This window comes from Amphiura filiformis, chromosome 17, assembly GCF_039555335.1.
Source record: "Amphiura filiformis chromosome 17, Afil_fr2py, whole genome shotgun sequence".
In the NCBI taxonomy this organism is placed as follows: domain Eukaryota; kingdom Metazoa; phylum Echinodermata; class Ophiuroidea; order Amphilepidida; family Amphiuridae; genus Amphiura; species Amphiura filiformis.
Window position 1 is genome coordinate 21,733,662 of NC_092644.1, and position 24,503 is coordinate 21,758,164.

General features: G+C 36.9%; 1 protein-coding gene across 1 annotated transcript in view; it reads right to left on the reverse strand.

The window, feature by feature from the left end:
* The window catches only part of LOC140137059 (MAM and LDL-receptor class A domain-containing protein 2-like), a 141,505-nt gene that overhangs the window by 85,688 nt on the left and 31,314 nt on the right, over nt 1–24,503 (reverse strand). Inside the window, exons 18-36 of the mRNA XM_072158718.1 lie at nt 23,298–23,420; nt 21,523–21,741; nt 20,217–20,294; nt 16,949–17,092; nt 16,406–16,671; nt 15,962–16,046; nt 15,105–15,126; nt 13,897–14,307; nt 13,512–13,771; nt 8,909–9,058; nt 8,271–8,431; nt 7,439–7,625; nt 6,816–6,953; nt 5,264–5,550; nt 4,356–4,440; nt 2,580–2,756; nt 1,767–1,886; nt 812–895; nt 394–653 (exon numbers count right to left, since the gene is read on the reverse strand). Coding sequence (XP_072014819.1) covers nt 394–653; nt 812–895; nt 1,767–1,886; nt 2,580–2,756; nt 4,356–4,440; nt 5,264–5,550; nt 6,816–6,953; nt 7,439–7,625; nt 8,271–8,431; nt 8,909–9,058; nt 13,512–13,771; nt 13,897–14,307; nt 15,105–15,126; nt 15,962–16,046; nt 16,406–16,671; nt 16,949–17,092; nt 20,217–20,294; nt 21,523–21,741; nt 23,298–23,420 — 3,257 coding nt within the window. The remainder of the gene's footprint in view (nt 1–393; nt 654–811; nt 896–1,766; nt 1,887–2,579; nt 2,757–4,355; nt 4,441–5,263; nt 5,551–6,815; nt 6,954–7,438; nt 7,626–8,270; nt 8,432–8,908; nt 9,059–13,511; nt 13,772–13,896; nt 14,308–15,104; nt 15,127–15,961; nt 16,047–16,405; nt 16,672–16,948; nt 17,093–20,216; nt 20,295–21,522; nt 21,742–23,297; nt 23,421–24,503) is intronic.

Consider the following 24,503-nt stretch of genomic DNA (forward strand, 5'->3'; position numbering starts at 1 on the left):
TTGCAGCTAGACTTTATGGGTTATCCTGGCATTTCGGCTTTTTGGTGTCTTTGCTTGTATCCATGTATTTCATATATGCTAAATTTGTGATAATTTGTGATTGATTATATTTATTGTTCTTGTCGATTTTGCCGAATAAATATGAATGAATGAATGAATGTCTCCTATTGTTGATTTTTAAAAATCAATCCCCGGTTGATAAGTTAAAAATCTTAAAAAATTACTAAAAATGTGATTATATATCCCTAGCTAACTAGTAAAAGTCAATTATAACATCTCCACTTGCATAGTCCTACTCCTAAAACATCGGAAACACACATACATATTAGGTGATTGAAAGAGGGGCGTGTATACATGTGTGCATTTCCGATGACTGTATACATTCCTACATACCTGGAAATCATCATCAATTTTCAGCGTTCTCTGATACTGATTCCATCCCACATCCTGTATACCTTCCTTATGGAATATCAACACATGTACACCATATAAATCAACATACACATTGAGTGAACCCATTGTAACACCAATCATGTGGTACCAGAATGAGAAGCAGTTACCGATGATACTGGTAGGATCGAGGACTGGAGATATCAGGACAGCATTGTCATATGGGCCAGCAGGCGCATCGCCTTCAGCATACATGTACCAACCTGAAAAAGATACAGATATCAGAATGAGAAGCAGTTACCAATGAGAGAGGACTGCAGATTGCATGACAGCAGAGTTATATGGGCCAGCAGGCGCATCACCTTCAGCATACATGTACCAACCTGAAAGAGATACAGATATCAGAATGAGAAGCAGTTACCAATGAGAGAGGACTGCAGATTGCATGACAGCAGAGTCATATATGGACCAGCAGGTGCATCGCCTTCAGCATACATGTACCAGCCTGAAAAAGATACAGATACCAGAATCAGAAGCAGTTACCAATGAGAGAGGACTGCAGATTGCATGACAGCAGAGTTATATGGGACAGCAGAGTTATATGGACCAGCAGGTACATCGCCTTCAGTATACATGTACCAACCTGAAAAAGATACAGATATCAGAATCAGAAGCAGTTACCAATGAGAGAGGACTGGAGATTGCATGACAGCAGAGTCATATGGGCCAGCAGGCGCATCGCCTTCAGCATACATGTACCAGCCTGAAAGAGATACAGATATCAGAATGAGAAGCAGTTACCAATGAGAGAGGACTGCAGATTGCATGACAGCAGAGTCATATATGGACCAGCAGGTGCATCGCTTCAGCATACATGTACCAGCCTGAAAAAGATACAGATACCAGAATCAGAAGCAGTTACCAATGAGAGAGGAATGCAGATTGCATGACAGCAGAGTCATATGGGACAGCAGAGTTATATGGACCAGCAGGTACATCGCCTTCAGTATACATGTACCAACCTGAAAAAGATACAGATATCAGAATCAGAAGCAGTTACCAATGAGAGAGGACTGGAGATTGCATGACAGCAGAGTCATATGGGCCAGCAGGCGCATCGCCTTCAGCATACATGTACCAGCCTGAAAGAGATACAGATATCAGAATGAGAAGCAGTTACCAATGAGAGAGGACTGGAGATTGCATGACAGCAGAGTCATATATGGACCAGCAGGTGCATCGCTTCAGCATACATGTACCAGCCTGAAAAAGATACAGATACCAGAATCAGAAGCAGTTACCAATGAGAGAGGAATGCAGATTGCATGACAGCAGAGTCATATGGACCAGCAGGTACATCGCCTTCATGTACCAACCTGAAAAAGATACAGATATCAGAATCAGAAGCAGGTACCAATGAGAGAGGACTGGAGATTGCATGACAGCAGAGTCATATGGGCCAGCAGGCGCATCGCCTTCAGCATACATGTAACAACCTGAAAAAGATATAAATACCAGATTGAATAACAGTTACAGATGAAACTGGTGGGAGAGAGGACTAGAGATTGCATGACAGCAAAGTTTAATGGGTTTGTAACATAGGCTCATTGCCTGCATGCAGCATACATGTACCAACCTGAAAGAGACAGATACCAGAATGAGAAGCAGTTACCAATGAGAAAAGACTGGAGATTGCAAAACAGCAGTCAAATGGGCCAGCATGCTCATTGCCTTCAATACATACATGTATAAACTATGAGTTACAGATATCAGAATAAGAAGTTACCAATAAGGCTGATAGGAGAGAGGATTAGAGATTACAGGATAGCAGAGAAAAGGATTAGCAGGTTTGTTGCTCATCAACATACACTAATTTGCATACCTAAGTTTGTTATGTTCTTAGAACATAACAAACTAATGCATTAAGTTTCTCAAAAATGTTTAAAATGTTGAATACGTCAGTATGTGATACAGCCCACGTGTGCCTGGCATTGTGCACTAAAAATCCCCAGATTTATCTTAGTTTAATTTTAAGCATATGTGCAATGCATTCACTCTGCCTTTTTCCTAAGGGTAATTAATAATTATTGTTGGCATATGTTGAGATGACAAAATTGAATATAAACAAAAAATTTAAGCAGGAAAGGATAACTTGTTTATAAACTCTATCTTAGAAACTTATTCCCTACCTGTGCCAGTTGTGTGATCCCCATCTGGGCCTGTGTCAGCAGTAGGTGTTGAACCACGATTCCTGAACCAATCTATGTCATCATTCTCACGATCTTGTACCCAGGCACAGTAACTCAACTCAAAGTCACAGGTAATGTTGTTACCAAATAGAGCAGGGTCAGCATGGATAGGTAACACTGGGAAGATATAAATACTGGCATTGTTAGCATGGTTAGTGGAAACTCATTTATTAAGATATTTTGCAACATTTTCAAATTATCTTTCTATAAACCTGTAAAGCATAACCACAGACTACTACTGACCATGTACCAACAGTCCAAGTCCCTGTGCATTGTATGCTGTGCATTCTCGCATATTCATGAGGGCCAATTGTTCTATCGTGCCGTGTCTAACAATCACACCAGCGTTGCGTTGTGTATACGCGACAGAGCATTGCGTGCCTTCGCAATTACGCGATAGACTGTAAAAATACGCGGTAAGTGTGTACCAGTTTTGCCTGTCGCATTTCATGGAACAATCGGCCCTCATTATTGGGTGATGCAAGATTTTGACTGCTTGTACGCGGTCTGTTATCTTTTTCATCCATGATTGTAACAAAACTTGCTTTTTGAAAAAATTAAACCAAAATACAGACTATCAGGTCAAATCAGGTTCAAAATATATTAAATACATAATATTAAATACTGTTCTCTAAATTTGGTACTTAAAAGAACCTAACTAATGATACTGACAAGAACCATACACTATATGATGTGGATCATTAAAATATAACTAACTTCGTCATTTAGGCTACAATTTTTTTTTTAATCCCATCCTGCACTACAGGCACAACAATTTGGATATTTTTAGTTTTGTACAATGGCTTAGATTTCTTTTTGACAGATGGGTTGGAAAAAAAATTCTTGAAGTATAGTGAATCTAGCACCTTTTGGTGACAGAAAAAGTTTATATAATGTGCATGAACATTTTGCCATATTGATGCTAATATGGTGCAAAAGTGGAAACAATTCTCACAGAGAACAAAAATAGCCAAATATGAGATAAATTTGGTCAGAAACCCACATACAGGGTTAACATTGGGGGGATGATCAAAATATTATCAAGATATTGGGGATTCACTGCCCCCCCCCCCCCCAATTTACTACGCCTATGGTTTTTACTGTACGTATGTAAAGTCAGCTAGACAAAAATACATAATTTTTACAGATTTTTGTGATTTCTAGTGCCATTTGAAAAAAAATATGCTATTTTAAAGGTCCATCTGTCTGAAGAAAATGCTATTTGGATTTTATTTTTTTTTGCTGCCTTAGCATCTTGGAATATATCACTAATAATTTGGTTTTACATGTTATGGGAAATATTTTGGGAAGAAAACATAAAGTAAGAAGTGACAAACCCCATGTAACAGCTTTAACTCACCAGGACTCACCATCACTACTTTGTACCTGCTGAAGCTGGCCCTCGATCTATATGGCTGGAATTTGGGCAGGAAGAGAATTCCATAATTGGGCTGCAGATGGTAGAAATGATCTTTCATGGCTTAGAATGTTTGATCTTGGGACTTCCACTGCTAGGTCATGGGATCTCACAGACCATCGCAACCTGGGTCATGGACATGGATGTCTGGCATCAGCTGGCATAACAACTCAGGGGCCTCCTTGTAGAACATATGATAGGGAGGTACCTACCAGGGTACCTACTAATTTGTACCTCTTGTGTTTTGTATTAACACTAAATTACTAAGCATATAATATAAATTATCATTATTTGCTTACCATCACAGAATCCATCAGTAAAAGTGACATCATCAAGAGAGATATCTCCTGCAAATTCCTTGCCTCTCACTGCCTCAAATATAATCTACATAATATACAAATACATGGGGATAGATTTACACATGAGTTACAACACATTATGGTCTGCTATCACTGCATAATGCATATCAGATAGTTTTATGAGGATTCAATAGTTGTGATTTCCCAATTAATTTCAGAGCCACTGATTTAAAAGATTGCAAACATATTGTTTTAATCATTTTTTTAATGGTTGGTATTAACCCTGGAATTTCGGAAACTTCTGGGCTTCAATACTGCTAAATTGTTGGTCTAAAGTCTATTAAAAAAGTATACATGCCATATTTGTGTCTAAAACGTGATATTTTTCAAAAGAGCCAGCATTACTGTACACATAGTCCTATCATTCTCATTCAATAATTGTTATATCTACATTTAAATATCAATCATACAAAATATTTGTATGATATTTTTTAGCTTGTGCACTGTATTAATCTTGTATCACCCTCAAAGACATTTAATACTATATAAATATTTTCTCAATAAACTACGCATTACGTTTCACTACCTGGAGAGAATTGATCACAAATTGAATTCCCTCCTGAGTTTTGTATCTGTCAATGAGTTGACCAGATCAAAAAGGATGTTATTATAGCAAAAGGCAGTATATAACACAAATGGTCAATGAGTTACATAAAAATGATCTTGTGTGGTATTTGGTTCCCAGGAGGTGAGTTTTGTCTGAGGCAATTTGTAGTTAAATGTTGATCCCTCACTACAAGAGTTATTACCGTTGATTTGGTTGAAAAAGGAGGTGAGACATGATCAAATCTCTCCAGGTAACAAAACGTAATGGCAAATATTCTCTCAATAATCTAAGCAAACTTTACCTGATAAGGATTAGGATCCACAATTCCAAATGTGCCTTGAAACCAAGTCTTCTGGTCTGGATTCTGTTCACCTGATAATTGCCACTGGACCATTTCCTTCTCTTCACCACCAACATCTGTCCTAAGGTAGACGAATAACTCCCCAATGTCATTGCCATACATGTGGTACCAGAATGACACACAGGTACCTTTAGTTGGTGGGAAGGCAGTGCTCTCAAGTTTTGCTATGTCACCAGGGAGACGAGGCAAGTTGCTTGGCGAGCTGGTCTCAACATACATGAAATGACCTGTTGGTTTCAGGTAAAAAAAGAAATATATTAATAGATTAATGAATATGAATGTCACACAGTTAAATCTAGTATTAAAGTAAATATAATTGGCATTCTGTATCAGCCCTTTACTACTAAGGTGACGCAACTCAAGTTCAAGAACATGAGGCGTTGTAACTGAAAGAGTAAAATACAGTTATTTAACAGATACCACAAGTCTCTGCCATTCAGTGCTGTTTTGCGCTACTCTGAAGGCGTCCTTGATTGTCAAGTTAATGGTGTTGAGATCGCCTATGAGCTGAGCTAGATATGTGCGGCGAAGTGCTCCACCACGGCGATAGGCTTCTGTGGCCGGATTGTTAGGATGGAGAATGATGGAAAGTGGCAGTTCCGGTCTCCTTTTGCGTGGCCCACAAGCAGTAGCCTGTTGCGTGTGAGTGTCAATGTCGCTGGTGCAACTTTTGCCCGGGCATACAGATTGTCGCTTGATAGGCGATCTGGAAAATGCACTCCAAGGCAGTAGCGCATCAGGGCACGGTGAGAAGCGCCAATAGAATTGCCCAATGTGTCTGTGATAACCAAAGCTTCACAGCTGTATAGGAGAACAGATCCGACAGTGGACTTGAAGAGTTGCATTTTGGCGCCATCGCTTTAGTTCAAAGCGATGGCGCAACATACATGAACATGAACATTTCAGCCCTTTAGTTCAAACTCAAAGATCAGTTGTAGACCTTCCAATTATAAAAAAAATACAAAGCTGGTTAATTTTCAAGTAATATATTTGAGTTCCACACTACAAAGCTTGACCAAGTTTGGCTTAATATTTTTTCTAGGGCCTCACAAACATGGCCATTCTCAGATTTTCCTTAACTTTGCAGGGTGATAGCCTCAGGGATAAAAATTTTAAACCAGTGAATGTTTGTTGCCATGACAACAAGACTTTGATGATTCTTTTAAGGGTTGCAGACAAACAATCCCTCCAAATCTGCCATTTCAATTTCTTCATGGGCAATGTAAAGGTACATTAACCTGGCTCAAGCTGTTGCTTTTGATATTTTCCTTCTGGCTTTAGCATAAAATGCCCACGGTTTCAGATATTTTCTCAAAATATCAAGAGAACCATTGAATCAATTCTAGGCTTGTTTGTACTCATTTTAATGCATTTTTCATGCTGATTCCAAATATGTTTATGAAAATTTACAATTCTGAAATTTTTTGAATTAAAAAAAAAATTGGAGCATGTCGTCTGCATTTGACATCCGCATGGAGAGAGTTAATCTTACCATCAGCAGTGCCAAGAGTGTGATCATTATCTGGTCCTGTGTAACCACTGGGACTTCCTCCTTTAATTCGCACCCAGTCAAAGTCATCATCATACATATTCTGGAAGGAACACTTGCTCTGTTCAAAGTCACAACCACCTTTAACCGGAAAGAAAACAAACAGACATTTAGATAATCAAGTTCATGCACTATATCTTAGCTTACATATTTTTTTTGGAAATGAAATCAGCTTGAAAATACTGTATGCACTGCATTGGGCTATTCTATTTTAAATCCATCCACCCCATATGGAAGACACAGGGGATGTAGATTTCAAGTGGAACCATTCAATCAGATAACCCCATTTTAGAAATTCAAACTCCCTGTTTGGAAGATTAAGGTCCTGTCTTCCATAGGGGGTGTATGGATTTCGACTGGAATAGTCTATTGCTAGCAACATATAGGTTTGTAATATTACGATAGTCAGGTGTTCTAAAAAAACTCAAATTGAACTTGGTTTATTAATAATTAGTGTACATCATGCTTCCATAGGGGATGTATGAATTTCAACTGCAATAACCCTTGCTGACTATTTACATTTTTGCTCTACAATTTTTATGAAGTATTTTTCATAATTCACTCACCCATCCCCAAGCATGGTCCTGCAGTGTATGACACATCATCAATGGCAATATCACTTGTCTCTCCACCCCCTATGACTGCTTCAAAGACCAGCTGAAATGGCTCCTTCATAGCAACCTCGGCTTGGCCTGGGATCCAACGATCTCCAAGATTGCCTGTCATTGACCACAATGGTGTCTTCAGATCTTGCTGTAGATAAATAATTTTAATAAAATATTGGGTATTAGGGTTACGATTAGGCCAAATAAAGTAAGAAATGAGTTTATCTAAATGCTGATGAGAACATATGTTTTGTCAATTTCATCATAAATTTAGATCGGATGAGGATGCATTTGATCAAATTTGCCATAACTTGAGATCACACTTTACAATATGAGTTGGGGTCCATTTCAAGAAACTTATAATCCTTCGTAACTCAAGTAACCATGCCCAAAGTTACAAATCCCCAATACTAGATGTAACTTTATAAAGGGTCTCTGTAGTAAATCCCTATTTCTTACCATAAGTAAGTTTAGTGAAATGGAACTTATGACTCGTCGTAAGTTACGGACAATTTTGAGACTTATGAAGCATCTTAAAGTTTAGTGAAATGGACTCCTGACACTGCTACAATGCAACAGGTCCTGACCCATCAGTATGATAGGTGTATCAATTTGTAAATATTATTGCAGTACATGGTAACTTTGAGGAAAACCAGTTCATTTGTTTCTTTGTTTCTTTGTTTCATTTCTTCTTTAACCTGGACCACTCATTCACTAGATAATATAAATCCTCTGTCCTTCCATAAACCCCGGGGAACCAAAGAATCCACTAGCTAAAAAACTAGACCCTTACCGTGTGTTTGATGTTGAGGGTTCCCATCATGGATCCATACATGTGATATTTCCAAGACCAACAGGTGTACTTTGTGCTCTGATCTGGAACTAAAACTGGACTCAAAAATCGACCCAAACTTCCAAATTTCACTCCTGAAGCCTCTACATACATGTATCCACCTTAAATCAAATTTTAAAAAAGTAACAAATTAGCAATTTTGATACAGTCTTAGATAGCAAGAACCAATCACAAATAATGTTAGAAAAATGCCAGGAATGTATTAAATGTGTATAATGTATGGGCATGCACTCAACAATTTCCTACGCTAAACAAGTATTGATCATATCTTTACCCCCATTAAATAAATCAGGCAATTTCTTGACCTTAAAATCTTTTACAACACACATTCAAAAGCTCATAACCTTTAACCTTTATTCCAAATTACATTGGTCTCAAAGGAACCCAAAACACTGTGATTTATTGTGTAAGGTATACCCTTTTCTTAAATTTTCTTGTTTCACGATACGTATGGTACAGTGCCTGATCATGATAAGACTCTTTTACATGAATCTTACACATGATACCCCCAGTCAATAACCAGTGGCCCCCTGGGATACAGGGTAAGCATAACTAAGATACGAGTTTCATCAACTTACCATTGGGAGTTCCATAAGAAGCATCATTTGTAGGTCCTGTATACGGCGTTGGTGTTGCTCCAAACTGTTGAGTCCAATCTAGGATATCAGTCTGATCATCATTTGTGAAACCACACAGGTTTGGATCTTGGAATTCACAACTATGGGTTACTATGCAAAGAAAAGATAAAGCTTTTGAATAGATGACAAAAATAATGTCTGGTGGTTGAGGGTGAATTTAATCTGTTAAATATTAGTCCACATTTTGAGAGTTAGGCTCAAAATTGTACCTATGACCTTGTGGCTGCATATAGCTGTTGTAAGTGGGGGGAAAAGTCTGAATTTAATTGGAAACATCTACAGATTAAATTGACTTTGAGAGTACTTCATCCTTTGGAGGGGTTTTAAGCTGTCAGTCCATACAGAGAGTCATACAGAGAGCTTACTTTCATACTAAAAAGAGTAAGTTGTTAAAGGCACCATAGGTGATTGGCTAAATCAGCACTCAGCGATTTGCTTAATCAAAACAATTTTAAAAATCATCAAAATTTTTGCATTTTTGTGGGAATTAAGTGCTGAAATACCATGCAATTGATAAACCAAATGTAACCTGATATTAAAGGTGAAATTTGACATTTGAGTTAATGCTGGAGCTTTAAAGGAACACGCAAAGAAATTGAGCTCCACATTTTTCAGCACTGCTGTTATCTCCATTTTTGTGAAAATTTCATATGAAAAAAAATACCTAATGAAAATTGTTGGTACTTAATCGTTCACTTTTTAGCTACATGTATTCCTACATAATTTAGGCTTTCTCGGTGATCACAACCCCTGGCCGTCTAATCTATCCCGATGTTATTCAAATATATCCCAGCACAGATATGATATGGAGGAAGTTAGCTGACTTCAATGTTAACAGCATTAACACAATGTGGTTAATAATATTAATAAATATAATGACAATAATTAATAATTGTGCTTTTCATTCTGTTTATTGTAGATTTTAATATGTATATTATTAATATCATAGTTATTATGATTACCAATATCAATTAACTACCTATACAATCTGTATACTACTCTTGCTATTATTATATTGTAAATGGGCAATTCCAAGCACCATCATTCCACAACACGAAGTTTGCACATGAATTCTTTTTAATGCAGCAGCCAATTAGGTAGGTGAATAGTATAATGGAAACTATTTTGGGTAAGTGAAAGATTAATATGGGAGAAACTTTTCCAAACGACCCTGATTTGCATATGCAAACTTTGCGTTGCGGAATGATACTACCCAAATACATCTATATACTTTAGTACTATCAATTATTATATTTTTTGTACCAGCCATCTATTTATACTTGCTGAAATGAGGGATATGTGAATAAAATAAATATGCATGAATTGTAACCATTTCATATTTCACAGAAACAATATGATCTGAATGTAATGTAAAACACAAAGCATTGTATTTGTTGGAATCTTCCCTTTTTCAAATTTGAAATCCATAAAATAGTGTGCTTACAATTTTTCAAATTACTATAAATTTACATATGTATGATCAGACTGATTAGAATTTAAATTTCCAAAAATTACATTTAACCCACACATAATTATCCACTTAATAACATGATATGTTTCTTTAATAACAGAAGAGTGGCTTGATATTATTCTTGATTAAAATGTGTTAAAGTGACATCCAATGATTAGTTGCCGCAAAATGATATCTCACTCCACAAATAAAATTATTACTATAATCAATTTCATGATAACTAATGCTTACTTGCTTAGAAAATGAAATAGTTTATGGTTTCTGGATTTGACAGCTGTGTTTTCATGAAAATAAAAGTCATTCTAATCACATAATATCATTTTTGGCTAGAAAATCAGACATTTTAATGACATTTGGGGTATATACTTGTCAGGGAATCACTGTATGCCTCTTTAAACTAACACATAAATCATGTTCTCAATTTCTAAAATGTCAGCTTCTCCAAACATAATTAAAAATAACATGATCATGACCTGATCCAACCAGGTAAAACAAGGCACTTTGGAAAATTGAGTTATTATTATCATCACCCACAATATTATCATGTCCAATATCACAGATGCAGTGCTGAAATCCTTAAATCCCAAGTCATACTCAGTTGAAAAGATTTTGAACTTATGCCAAGTTTCTTATGCATTTTACTGGTTTTTGTTTTTTTGGGTTTTTTTTTTTGGTTTCTATATTTGCCTGTATTTCAATTTTACAAATGCAGTCTTCTGCTAGCCAGAACAGGTTGGAACATATTGTGTTACAAATTCTTAAACACTTGAGAATGTTCTTGCAATCTTATTGGTTCTTATCTGTGTGATATGACCCGATATCACACACTTTAACATGTGTGTGTCAACGCGATATTCGTACGCGCTATTTGAACCAATCAGAGGTGCATAGCAACAACGTGACTGATCGATTCTAAGCCCTAGGTAATTCCTTGTAAAATATAGGATTTAATTTGATTAAAATTTGGTATACTTATGATTAATAATTTATTTGAATTGAAGTGTTTAAGAATGAGAATAAAGGTATTGTTTTTAGCTGCTATCGTGCATCTATCATCTCAAATAACACGCAACATCATTATTTTTGGAGTAAAACATGTCGCCTGTGTTATATGAGTCGATAGATGCACTCCAGTGGCTAAAAACAATACCTTTATTGCCAAATTGAAAGTGTGATATTAGTTCTTTTTAAATAATTTTGCAACCAACAGCAATACATAAGGTTGGTATTTGCTGAAATTGGTTATAATTAAAGAATCAGTAATCTAAAATCCAAGGAAGGAACAAAATGAAAAGTTGCATTTTAATGTTCTTGTCAATGGAAGGCACAGTACCTTTCAGAAACAAAATGTGAAAATAAATAACATTATAATTACAAAAGCATTTAAATGGTTAATGAACATAATGCTTTTCAATTGGGTTACTGTTAAAAGATCAAATTTTAGACAAACATTTTGTGCACTGCTTGCAAATCTACAATATATAAATGAAACCCTGTCTTGTTCACATGACCTCAAACTTGCCTATGAATTAGGAATCTTTCAATCTTTCTGTCCAACAATTTCTGTCATTGGGATGTTCTCTTCTTTTAACTTCACACATTTACAGTTTGGACATTTAAATTTGTCATATGAAAAGGCAGCAAAACTATACAGAAACGGATTGAGGGTAGAATTGATAGGTAACACACATGTTGCTATCCAGGCATAAGCAGTAGGACTGACTTCAACTGCACCAGCTTGGACAAGAATTGATAAAACCCCAATTGGTACCCAGCAGCAAAGGTCTGAAAGGACAAGAAGAGACATTTTCATAGCCATGCGTACTTCTTCATGTAAACCTTGAGACCGTCCAGAATTTCTGGTAGTTTTTCTCGCATCAATGAAAATAACCATGTAACAGAAGCCTACTACCGAGAAACAGGCAAGGTTGAGGCCAGTAAACATGGCAATGGATAGGTACATGGATACCTCACAAGAACCATGTACATTCTGTGATATTTGTTTGCGTACTGTTATATTAGAGTATTCAGTGTCAAAATCAACAATGCTTTTATTATATAACTTAAATTTTGAAATCGGGAGGCCAACACAAACCTCAGAAATTGCATAAAAATCAGAATCTTTTCCAGCTAGTACAAAAGAAGTGATGCTGAAAATAACTGCTACTGACCACTGTATAACTACAAGCAATTGAGCTAATGTTGTACTCAATTTTCGGCTTCCAAATGGGTACTTTACACCCAGAAAACGGTCTATACTTATCAGCATTATCAGGAAAGCTGAAGCCTCACTGGATAATATAGATAAGGCTCCAGCAAACCTACACAATGCACTTCCTCGCCAGGTTTCAGAATTTGCTGGAAAAAAATGTGCAAAATACATATCTACTGAAAGCAAAATGATCAGATATATACACATTATGAGATCTGATATTGATAAATTTGAGATAAGAAGAAACTGGACCTTATTTCTTTGCTGTCTACGCTTAAATCCTTTGCAGAGAGCAAATATATTTCCAAGAATGCCAAAGATACTCATAAACCACATGAAAATACGAAGTATGTCAACAGTCAACATGCGCTCACATGTTAGGAATGGAGAAGGTGGCTCATCGCTGATACACTGAGCAAACAATGCATAACAGCAAATCGCAGACTTGGAAACTAACAAGCTGGTAGTATTATTTAATCCTGACAATGCACCAGTGTGTATCCATAGCAGTGGGTTTTCTTTTAAATTCACTGTTCGTATAGAGGTGCATTTTGATAATATCGGAATTTGATCCAAACTGTTGCCAGACAGGTCTAAATACTTTAAATGAGTGAGACTATAGAAAATGTTTTCTGGAAGATGATGAAGTTGGTTATGATCCAGGGCCAGATCTTCAAGCATGGTTTGGTTTTGAAATATGCCAGGATGGAGAGAGAGTAGCTCATTTTTTGATAACAACAGCATTTGTAGGTTTTTTAAAGATCCAAAGGCATTCAGGTATATTGTGTATATTGTATTGTGACTCAAGACTAACCACTGCAGACTTGCCAGTCCTTTGAACACATCAGGATGTATCTCACGTATTGCATTGTCAGACAAGCTTAACGATCTCATATTTGCCAGTCCTTCAAACACACCAGGCTGTATCTCATGTAATTCATTGCTCCCTAGGTGTAACCTCTCCAGACTTGCCAGTCCTTCAAACACACCAGGCTGTATCTCATGTAATTCATTGCTTCCTAGGTGTAACTTCTCCAGACTTGCCAGTCCTTCAAACACACCAGGCAGTATCTCACTCAATTCATTGCTCTTCAAGGTTAAAACTCCAGACTTCCCAGTCCTTCAAATGCACCAGGCTTTATCTCATGCAATTCATTGCTCCGCAAGTCTAACCACTTCAGACTTCCAAGTCCTTCAAACCCGCCAGGCTTTATCTTGCGCAATTCATTGCTATTCAAGACTAACCATTCTAGACTTCTCAGTCCTTCAAACACACTAGGCTGTATCTCATATAATGCATTGCTATCCAGGTATAAGATCTTCAGACTTTCCAGTCTTTGAAATACACCAGGCTGTATCTCCTGTAATGTATTAGTACTTAGATTCAATGTTTGTAATGAGGCAAACCTTGCAAATGCTAATGGTTTGATGCTGTGCACAGTACAGCCAGACCAGTTGAGACTATTCACATCATTGAATGGATACAACACTTGAGTCACAAACACACTTCCATCAGTGCAATTACTGATTATGGTGACATTATCTAAGGCACAGGTACAGTTAGATGAGCATCCCATGTGACATATTGTATCATTAACTCCACCTTCACATTGAATTGTCTTATTGAAATCTTGTCCACTGACAGTCACTTGCTTACTACAAATTGATAAAACCATATATAAAACCATGACAGTTACTATATGGCAAATTTTACAAGGCATCGTGAAACAGGACGCATATCTAGCCTTGATATTCTCAGCTCTGTTTCAAAGCACAAAATGATCAGTTTGTCCCAACTCCTGTGTTTATATTAAAGAAGTTTCATATTTCAATTTGTCAAAACAATTTGTGTTATTGGTCATATCACGTTTATAATTGGATAGTTTTCATTATTATTAGATTGATGAACACCAGTTCATATTATAATCCCTTCAGGGTAGTCGAATGCAGAATGAGTGGGATGGTGCTCACTGGAGCATCATTGATTTATAGCACAAAATGATCGGTTTGTCCCAACTCCTGATGTGTTATTGTTAAGAAAAGTTTCATGTTTCAATCTGGCAAACACTTAGTAATAGTGGCTATATATCATGCTTGTAATTTGTATAGCTTTCACTATCAGAAAGCTGAAAACCCATGCGTGTCATCACTCCAGAATAATATATAATCAAAGGCAGAACTATAGTTTTTTTATTACCTAAACGTATTAGGTTTTATTAAGTCAATAAAGCTTGAACTTACGCTCGCGTAAATACACATGCGCCAGTCACACATTATGTGCAACTGGCATAACTGCTGCACCCAACACCATTCTATATCAGTACATAATGTTATGAGTCTCATTTGTTTTTGCCATTTATAAGCCAAACCAACTTTATAGTGGGATGGAGCTCACTAGTTCATCATGGTCTGTCAGTATTGGTTCATTAATTTCAGCCAGAGGTCTTACTCACTGTTCATAAAATACATCTGGAGCTATAATACAAATGGGGATGCGTGTTTACTTACAGGTGATCAGAGTAAAAGTACCTACCTACGTACCAACATACAAAAGAATTGATATATATATGTAACATGGTTCTTAAGAGTAGAGTACAGGGTTTCCCTTTTGTCTACCAATGCATTTCAATCATCCTCTTTTGTAAATTTGTGTATCCTTTCTATATCATATTCTTAAACACTTGAGAATGTTCTTGCAATTTGATTGGTTCTTACCCCGAGTTACCCGTGTGATATGACACAATATCACACACCTTAGCGCGTACGTGTCGACGTGATACTCGTACACGCTATTTGAACCAATCATAGGTGCATAGCAACAACAGGACTGATCGATTCTAAGCCCTAGGTAATTTCTTTTAAAATGTAGGATTTAATTTGATTAAAAATTTGGTATACTTATGATGATTAATAATAATATATTTATTTGAATTGAAGTGTTTAAGAATGAGAATAAAGGTATTGTTTTTAGCCGCTGTTGTGCATCTATCGTCTCATATAACATGCGACATCATTATTTTTGGAGTAAAACATGTCGCCTGTGCTATATGAGTCGATAGATGCACTTCGCCTCGTTGTTTTACTTAAAATAATGATGTCGCCCATGTTATATGAGACGATAGATGCACTCCAGCGGCTAAAAACAATACCTTTATTCTCTAAGTAGAAAGCCCTATTGTGAACCAAGGATATGTCCTGGTTCCAAGCATGTGTGTTGCTGATGCATACAATTTACAAGTGCACACACCACACCACCAACTCCCACCCCACCCTAAACAAACACCATCTATCATGTCTATGTCATACTTACATTCACATGGTCCATCATACACCCAAACATCATCTATAGCGATATCACCAAGGTAGCTATTCCCCACAATTCCTTCAAAAACAATCTGTAAAAAAATATTGAAAAGTTTATCAATTTTCCTTTAAATTTGAATACCAATGTTATAGTTTTCAGCAAAAGTGCACAAAACCAAATGCAGTATTTTTTAATATTAATGACTAATAAATACTCTTTCCTACTTCTTATTTGCTGATTGTTTCTTTTATTATTATTGTTAGCCGATTATTATCATTCGGCTAACCTTCCTAATTTTGATGAATCAAATCATTTTGTGTACATTTATTTTGCCCCTTAACATTAAAAACAATGCAAAAAAAAACCCATATAATGGATTATCTTATTCTTATTAGAATCCTTGAAAATATTTCAATACTTCATTGTTGTACTAAAACAATGAACTCTCACCTGGAAGTTGCTAGCGACATTAACCAGAATTTGACCTCTGACCCACTCATCTCCTCTCTCACCAGTCCGAGTCCACACAGGTTTTCCTAACTGTCCATTGGTTTTTGTGTACACATTGAGAGTATCTACGGCATCGCCGTACATATGATACCATACATCTATACATGTAGGTATATTGGCTTTGTCTACTTCAGAACTTGTTAACCGTGCTATGTCACCTTTGAGCCTGGGTGATGAAGCTTCAGTGTACATGTACCAGCCAGCAGCTAAAATTGATATAAATATAATATTGCACCATCATATATCAATGTTACAGAATCATCAGCAGATATGTTTATAGAAAGTATTTTAATAAATAATATATTTCCAATTAAAATTTCCAAATCTGAACATAATTTGGACATCAGTGGCAGTTGATTTTACATTAAGCATTTCATTTCTCTTGACCAAAAGGCCGAGAGTAAAATTGTTCACTTGATTGTTGGGAGTGGCCTTGGTTTCCTTAACTCCAAATTAGCTCTAGTATAGTGCCTCTGCCACTACCCATAAATACACCAGCAATTGTGAGGTCTGATATATCCACAAGAAATCTCACTTCTCTGATGCACCGGGCAGCAGTGATAACGCGCCTCATGTCGGCGCATAACGCCTCATCACGTCTCTCGGTGTTGGCGCTACGCACCTCTCCTGTTTGGACATTGCAATCCAAGGGAACTGATCAAGTTCTACTCCAAATCTGTGTTTCAGTTTCAGTTTATTTCACCCTTAAATAATTATTACAAAGTAAAACAAAATCATATGGTAGGAGACCAAACAGAGCAGAGCTCGACCATTTTTGGCCACCCTTTACAATTCTCAATTCTCTTTCCATATAGGCCAGAATGCTTAATGCTTATAATAGGCTTTTTAGCCTGGTTTGAGCATTTTGTTTGAGCCTGGCCCATCCAGACCCTAGTGTGTCTCCACACAGAGGGACTGCTTCAACAAACAAACAAGCATACAAGTATATTAACACAACTCATGAGACTTCAAAGAATTTAAGTGGAACTTTAAGTTCCTAATGTTCATATCCAACTAAGATAAAAGTGACAAAAATAATGACAAAATTGTTGAATTGGTCAGTTTCATAACCAACTAGAGCGGTTCTCGGGTTGCGCGGTTTTCGGCATACGCGGTTAGTGTGTAAGGTTGTTGGGTGATGGTATGGTAGTGGTTGTGTTTAGATGTGAGTTTCTTTTCAGAACCCTGTATGGGCGAAGCCTGGATGGTGGATGGGGAGTGTGGGGTGATTAAAGAAGGAAATAATATGGAAATGTAATAGGCCGCACAGCTGTGTAATGTTTATGTTTTACAAGATGCCCAGAGCACGGGTTGGGATATGGGATATCCCCTTGTGGTGTCGAGTTCACAACAGGTGTTGGTATTGCTTTACCAAAACAACCCGAGCCGTGTGTTGGAAGCTTTTGTATGTATAGACAGTTTCCTAGCAATGTTGACTGTACCCACCAAGTTTCATGCCCATACGACAGAGTTTAGTCATTTGACCTCAGATGACCCCTAAGTGACCTTGGATTACCCCCAAAATGACCTTCCAAACATTTGACTCTTAATGTTGACTGTACTCACCAAATTTCATGCTGTTATGTCAGGTTTTAGTAATTTGACATCAGATGACCCCTGGGTGACCTCGGATGACACCGAAATGACCTTCCAATAATTTGACTCTAAATGTTGACTATACCCACCAAGTTTCGTGCCCATATATAGTTTTAGTAATTTGACCTCAGATGCCCCTGGGTGACCTCGGATGACCCGAAATGACCTTCCAAAAATTTTACTCTTAAGTGTTGACTATACCCACCAAGTTTCGTGCCCATATGACAGTTTTTAGTCATTTGACCTCAGATGAACCCTGGGTGACCTTGGATGACCCCGAAATCTATTCAGCTCTGTAAGAACATCAACTACAAATACAACTGACCAAGTTTAGGCGATACACCATGTTGTTAAAACCCCTGTAGACCCTATAAGGAACAAACCAAAAGATCGATGACGACCTATAAACGTACGGTAACTAGTTTCATTTCTCAGTCGAACCCCTCCCTCCCTGCCAGAAACGTAATAATGAAATGTTGAAAATTTTGACATAATAATAATAATGATACATTCTTCAGACCGATGGTTTTGTACAAACGTAATCGAGTATTTTTACCCCCTCACCCCTAAACGAAACTCGTTTATAGGACGTCATTGATCTTTTGGTTTCTTCCCTAATACTCGGCATCATCGCACATGTTGACTTCCAAACTTCATCACAACATAAACTTCGAAAATGATCCATTCATACTGTCCCATTTATTGATACCTTCTGTTTGTATCAATTGCCAGTGAGCAAAATACACGTGCTCTGTTCACTATACACAGCAAGGTATATGTAGCTATGTGCACGATATTACAACCTCTACCTTGCTGCATTTGATTAGCAGTTCTGACATCTGGCCTGCGCCGGTTTAACAACCAGGTCAAACCTTTGGAGCGGGGCTAGACAGGGATGACAGAATGCTGTGTCGTCATTAATTAAATAAATGTATTACTTTTGGTAAACAAGGGTTGTCTGAGAAGAAAAAATGTGGAAAGGTGAAAAGCAAAATGAAAAAAAACAGAAGGGGAAAATGGGGAGAAACAGGAGGGCAATTATGATTTCCTTTCTCCATGCTCAAAATTAAATGTTGAGATTAAAGTTTTCATTTTTCGTTGGAAAGGGTGATTGCGTATTAAAACAAACGTTAACAAACAAAAACAAAATTCCCTAAATTGTTATGCCGAAATAAAAAATTTAATCTTGTACATTTTTGGCTCTATGTAAAGTTTGGAAGGATTTTTGTTTCTCAAAAAAGAAAAAAAATCTGGTGTCATATTAATGAGTCAAAAGATGTATGTTTTATACAGTAAATGAAGTAAAAATTATGATGCGCAGTGATCATGCCACGTTATTAAATTTCTAATCTTAATATTTCGTCTTTTTGTCAAAATTCAAAAAGTATGTGATAGCTGATTTATTGCTCAACCACACCAAGTATTTAGTTTTGTTTAGTTGGGACGTTAAAATACCCAAACAATTAAGTTTCTGACGATACAGTTCTTTCAGGGACACCCTGTATATAGCATGTTTGTACTACAGTATCGATTTTATTGAAGGTCACTGGTAAACAAACACTTGATAGTCTGTGCCTCGGGCCAGACTGTATGTGGCTATCACGATGTTTGTTTGGATCGCCCGACACAAATTGGCTGTGTAGGAGACTAGGTCTGTGCAAACAAATTAACGCTTTATAGCGAACGCGAGTGTTTCCAAAAAAGCAGCACAAAAGCAAACAAAAAATACACCCATTGCCCGCTATTTACCGCACTAAATGCACGACTCTAATCATGTACCGCATTTAAATGAACGACTCTAATCAGCTGCGGCAATTCCCCAATGGTGGATAGGCCTATACTATACACGTATTCTTATTCGTGCATTTGACGGACTTGGGTGTTTTTGTTTTTGTTAAATATCTCCTCTCCTGAACACATATTATTATAGAAAATCTATCTACTTCTTCATTCGATTACATACTATATACCCTGCAACTTTCAATCTACACAGTGGCTAGATAAACCCTTAAACGTGCGAACAAATATTGCAAAACAAAATTAAAGTATGGCTCTCCGCCTATGGCTCCGCCCATACAATAAAACTACCTACATGTTCCAGTAGTGTGATCATAAGTAGGCCCAGTAAAACCTGAGCTAGTTCCGCCTTGTTTACGAGTCCAGTCAAACTGTTCATCAGTATCTTGTGCGAATGTGCATGTGTCCAATTCAAAATCACAATCCCATGGAGAGGCTGAAAGCAAACAGACAAAAATGGTGTTGAACTACATGAAACTGACAAAAACCGTATTCTCTCTAAATAAAGCCCCCTCTGATAAATGCCCCACCATTTTTTCAACCACACTGTTCCAAAATGCTGTCAAAATAACATACAGTACCAGTCTTTTCGAACATCCAATCGGCAAGCTTACAATATCCAATGCCAGAAGGTACTAGCGATACTTTTAATGGCGATTATCATTGTTAAAAATACCTCTACTTAACACTCCTTAAAAAAATGCAATGCCCATCGGGCAGAGAATAACAAAATTGGAAACTGATATATAGATAAATACTGTGATTTGAGGAATTATATGAAAACATAGAAATAAATGTGGCTTTGCTCTCATAATTTCTTGTCAAGGGATAATTGTATGTGCTACAAAAGCTCTATTACAACAACATACAAAAGTCTGTCCAGTATAACATGGAACATGACCAACATCAAAATCAAACAGTACTACACAGATGAGGTAAAGGTAAAACATAAACTTTAGTTGTTACAGATTAGGCACAAGAACCAAATTGGTTCAATCTTTGGATTGTCTGGCCATTGATGCGGATTCAACTAATTAATGCTACATTTGTATTGATCAATATCATTGCAAATGTTATCACAATTTTAATTGTAATAACATGTGAATCTTTGTTAAAACAATGGTGAACTAATTGAGATCAAACTAATTTTGGTTCTGTTGCCTTAAGCAAATAGAAACAAATTAGTTTGATTTTTCAATCAACAATCAATCCTTATTATATATGAAATCAATTAATTAATTATTGTTAATTGTAATAACATATGAAACTTTGAATTGATATTGACAAATATAAATATAGCATTAATTCTGATTAATTACTTAATAACAAGCATCAAAACAGCATCAACGGATGATCCAAGGATCAAACAAATTTGGTACTCGTGCCTTATTTATAGAAAGATTAGAGATGGTGTATGGCAAAGGTTAATGAATGGGGTCAAGTTACAACTTATACTGGACATACTTTAGCTAATGTCAGACTGGTGCACATGCAGTTGCCAAGACTATATCCTGCACTATGATGCAGACTTAAATTCAGATAGCAAACTATTGAATATTGAAATAAACCACTTAATATAATTCTTAAAGACATACAGTAACTTATATGCACCTTACACCTTTCAACCTAACTAAATAATCATTTAAACTGTACAAGAAACTTACAAGAGCACAATCCATCCACCAAGGCTGTGTCATCAATTGCAATATCACTGGTATAATTAAAACCATCCACAACTTCTATCTGCAACTGGTATTCAAAATTACTGATTACATCGATGTGAGCCCCATGCCAGATGTCACCATGGTCGCCAGACTTTGTGTAGAGTGGTGTCTTGTTACCATTGGATGGGTCTAACTTGTACACATTCAAAGTACCCACACCTAGAATGAGAGAAGTTATAATCTTTCAGTACGGCAACAGTGTTAAGTAAGCCTAGAACCTCAGTACAAACCCGGTGGGTTCAGTCTTCACTGACAATGCATACGCATGATGGTTCCAATTAGGGGTACTTTTCATGAAATGTCCGCGGAATTTTCGAGGACAAAATTGTTCGCGATTGTCCAAATTAGGGGTGTTTTGGAGCAAAATTGTCCTTGAAATGAAAAATATGGTGTATTTCTAGGACTTTCGTCCGCGTTTTACCGCTACAGTTTTCGTTATTGTCCTCATTTCCCCGAGAAATAGGGGAAATTCAAAAGCGTCCTTGAAATGGTAAAAATAGGGGTATTTATTTCGGAAAAATGTCCTCGATTCCTCGTGATAAGGGGGTGAAATGAAAATGCCTCCTCAAAATGATAAAAATAGGGAGGTATTTGGGGGCAAATTTTCCTTGATTTTTTGCAAAATAGGGGGTAAAATTGCTGCAAATGTCCTTGATTCCCCGTGAAATGGGGTCATTTTTGAATCCTGGAACGGTCATACGTCCTACCTTTAAATACAAACTGAACCCACCGGGAGTACAAAGTGCAAATCAGTAATGATAATTAATTAATTGAATTAATTATCATTAACTTAGTACCAGATCTAGGGGTGCTAGACCAGTGTCTTACCTAGCCACCTGCCGGGCCCATCATTTTGGACAGGGAGTTTGCTCCTGGGACGGGCAAGACCAATGACTTTGACAGATGCTACATTATAATTGTAGGTGTTGAGAAAGGCTATTGACCTTTTTAATAAACTAGATTTTCAAAACAAGGCCATAGCAACACATATTTTAACTCTTTGAACCCCCAATGGGCTGTAGAGGTCTGGTAAATGTTTTGAAGATTAAATTAGGACAGGCAATTTTAATCAAATGACAGGCAAACCTCAATTTCTAATTATTTCTAATTGGCTTATTATGCAGAATGCTAACAGTCAGGTCAAATTTAAAGTTGCTCCTCCGATTGGGCTGTAACTGGGGAAAAATAAACTCTGACATTTATATAGTGAGTATCAGGGATCATCTAGTAGAATATGCATACTGACAGTCAAGTTTTACCCTTTCCAACTCAACCCCCTTCCCTGTGGAAAGGTGAATATGAGGATGTGCAGCACATTTGGTGTGTATTTCCAAGCTTTTTGGTACAATTCTGAGTCACTATTGTCAGTAAAATGGTTTGGAGATGCATATTATGATGACCACATGCAGGAATACCATTAAAACCCTAGTCTATTTGTGGCTGCTTTTTATGTTATGATCATAAGTAAGAATACCATCAAAACCCAATGCAGGTTGCAACTGATTAAAGAGTTTAACTTCAACACTACACTATTTTTCGCTCACCTGGAACTTTTTCACTAGTTCGACTAGCGTCTTCAGCAGATGGTGATGCCGTGATGATATCAACAGGTTGCAACTGTTTAGTATGGTATGACCTTAAGTAGGAATACCATCAAAAACCCTATTCTGGTTGCAACTGCTTAGTGTGATAGAACCATAGGCAGAAGTACTTACCTTGTCCAAACATGTGATAGTAGAAATTGAAGCATGATGCTGCAGTGGCGTCGAGGTGTTCACTGTTCAGCCAACCTAATTCTCCTGTTGCATGGTCACCACTCTCAACAAACATATAGAACCCTAATATAGTAAAACAGAGTATACAATAACAGCATTTAAGTCTCATGCATATGCTGTAAGAATTCAAACTTCAGTGCAAATACGACTTTGCCAGTTTGTTACTTGTCTGATGAACAATCAGTTTAAAATAAGAGAATGAGGATGACCTCGTATGAGATGTTAATCAGTGGAGTCATGAAGTACTCATTATTTGTTTGAATTATCCACTCTCCAAATTATGTGACATAACATCAAATGAAAAAAATGTTTGGTTTGTGCATAGTTTTAAGATCACCTCCCTAACAGTTTTAGTAGAAAGTTGGTTAAACACTCAATTCCCCTATTGGCATGAAGAAAAAAAAACTGTAACACATAAAAATATACCTGACAGTAAATCATGTTTTCTTAACCCTAACCGCCTAAGGGCTTTTTGGCGACGGGAAGGGAAAGAAGGAAAGAATAAAGAGAGAAAAGAAGGAAAGAAGTTGTTTGCTCTGGGTGGGATTTGAACCCGAGACCCCTTGCATGCCAAGCACTCAGTCGGCGACACTTTGCCACAGGTCTTGGGCTTCGCTGGCCAGCGAAACCGTGCCTATATATGACTTAGGGCGATTGCGTCATCACACCACGTGGGATGCATGCACGAACAGCGTATATCAAGTAGTATTTTGTAGCATTCAGGAGGGTTAGGGTTAAGGGATGGGGTATGAACGTTTGGACAGTATTTATTGTGGGACATTAGAGCACATGAGACATATCGAATTGCATTCTGAATACGAAGAATGTCCTTCTGATATCAAATAATTTTGATTTTTTGAAATTCGCAATGTAATACACATTTTATGGCAAATGATTAAAAATTAATATTTTTGATATTTAACAGTACTCAAAGTAAACTTTATAAATCTAATGATATATTCTTAAAGTGTATGTAGCTGGGAGGAAAAGCTGACGATCAATTGACAATTTTGACCTTTCATATTGAAGATATGGATTTATTTCCCCAAAACACAAAAAAAAATTAGGTCTTTTTGGGAAAAAAATTCATATCTTTAATATGAAAGGTCAAAATTTTCAATTGATCGTCGGCTTTTCCTCCCAGCT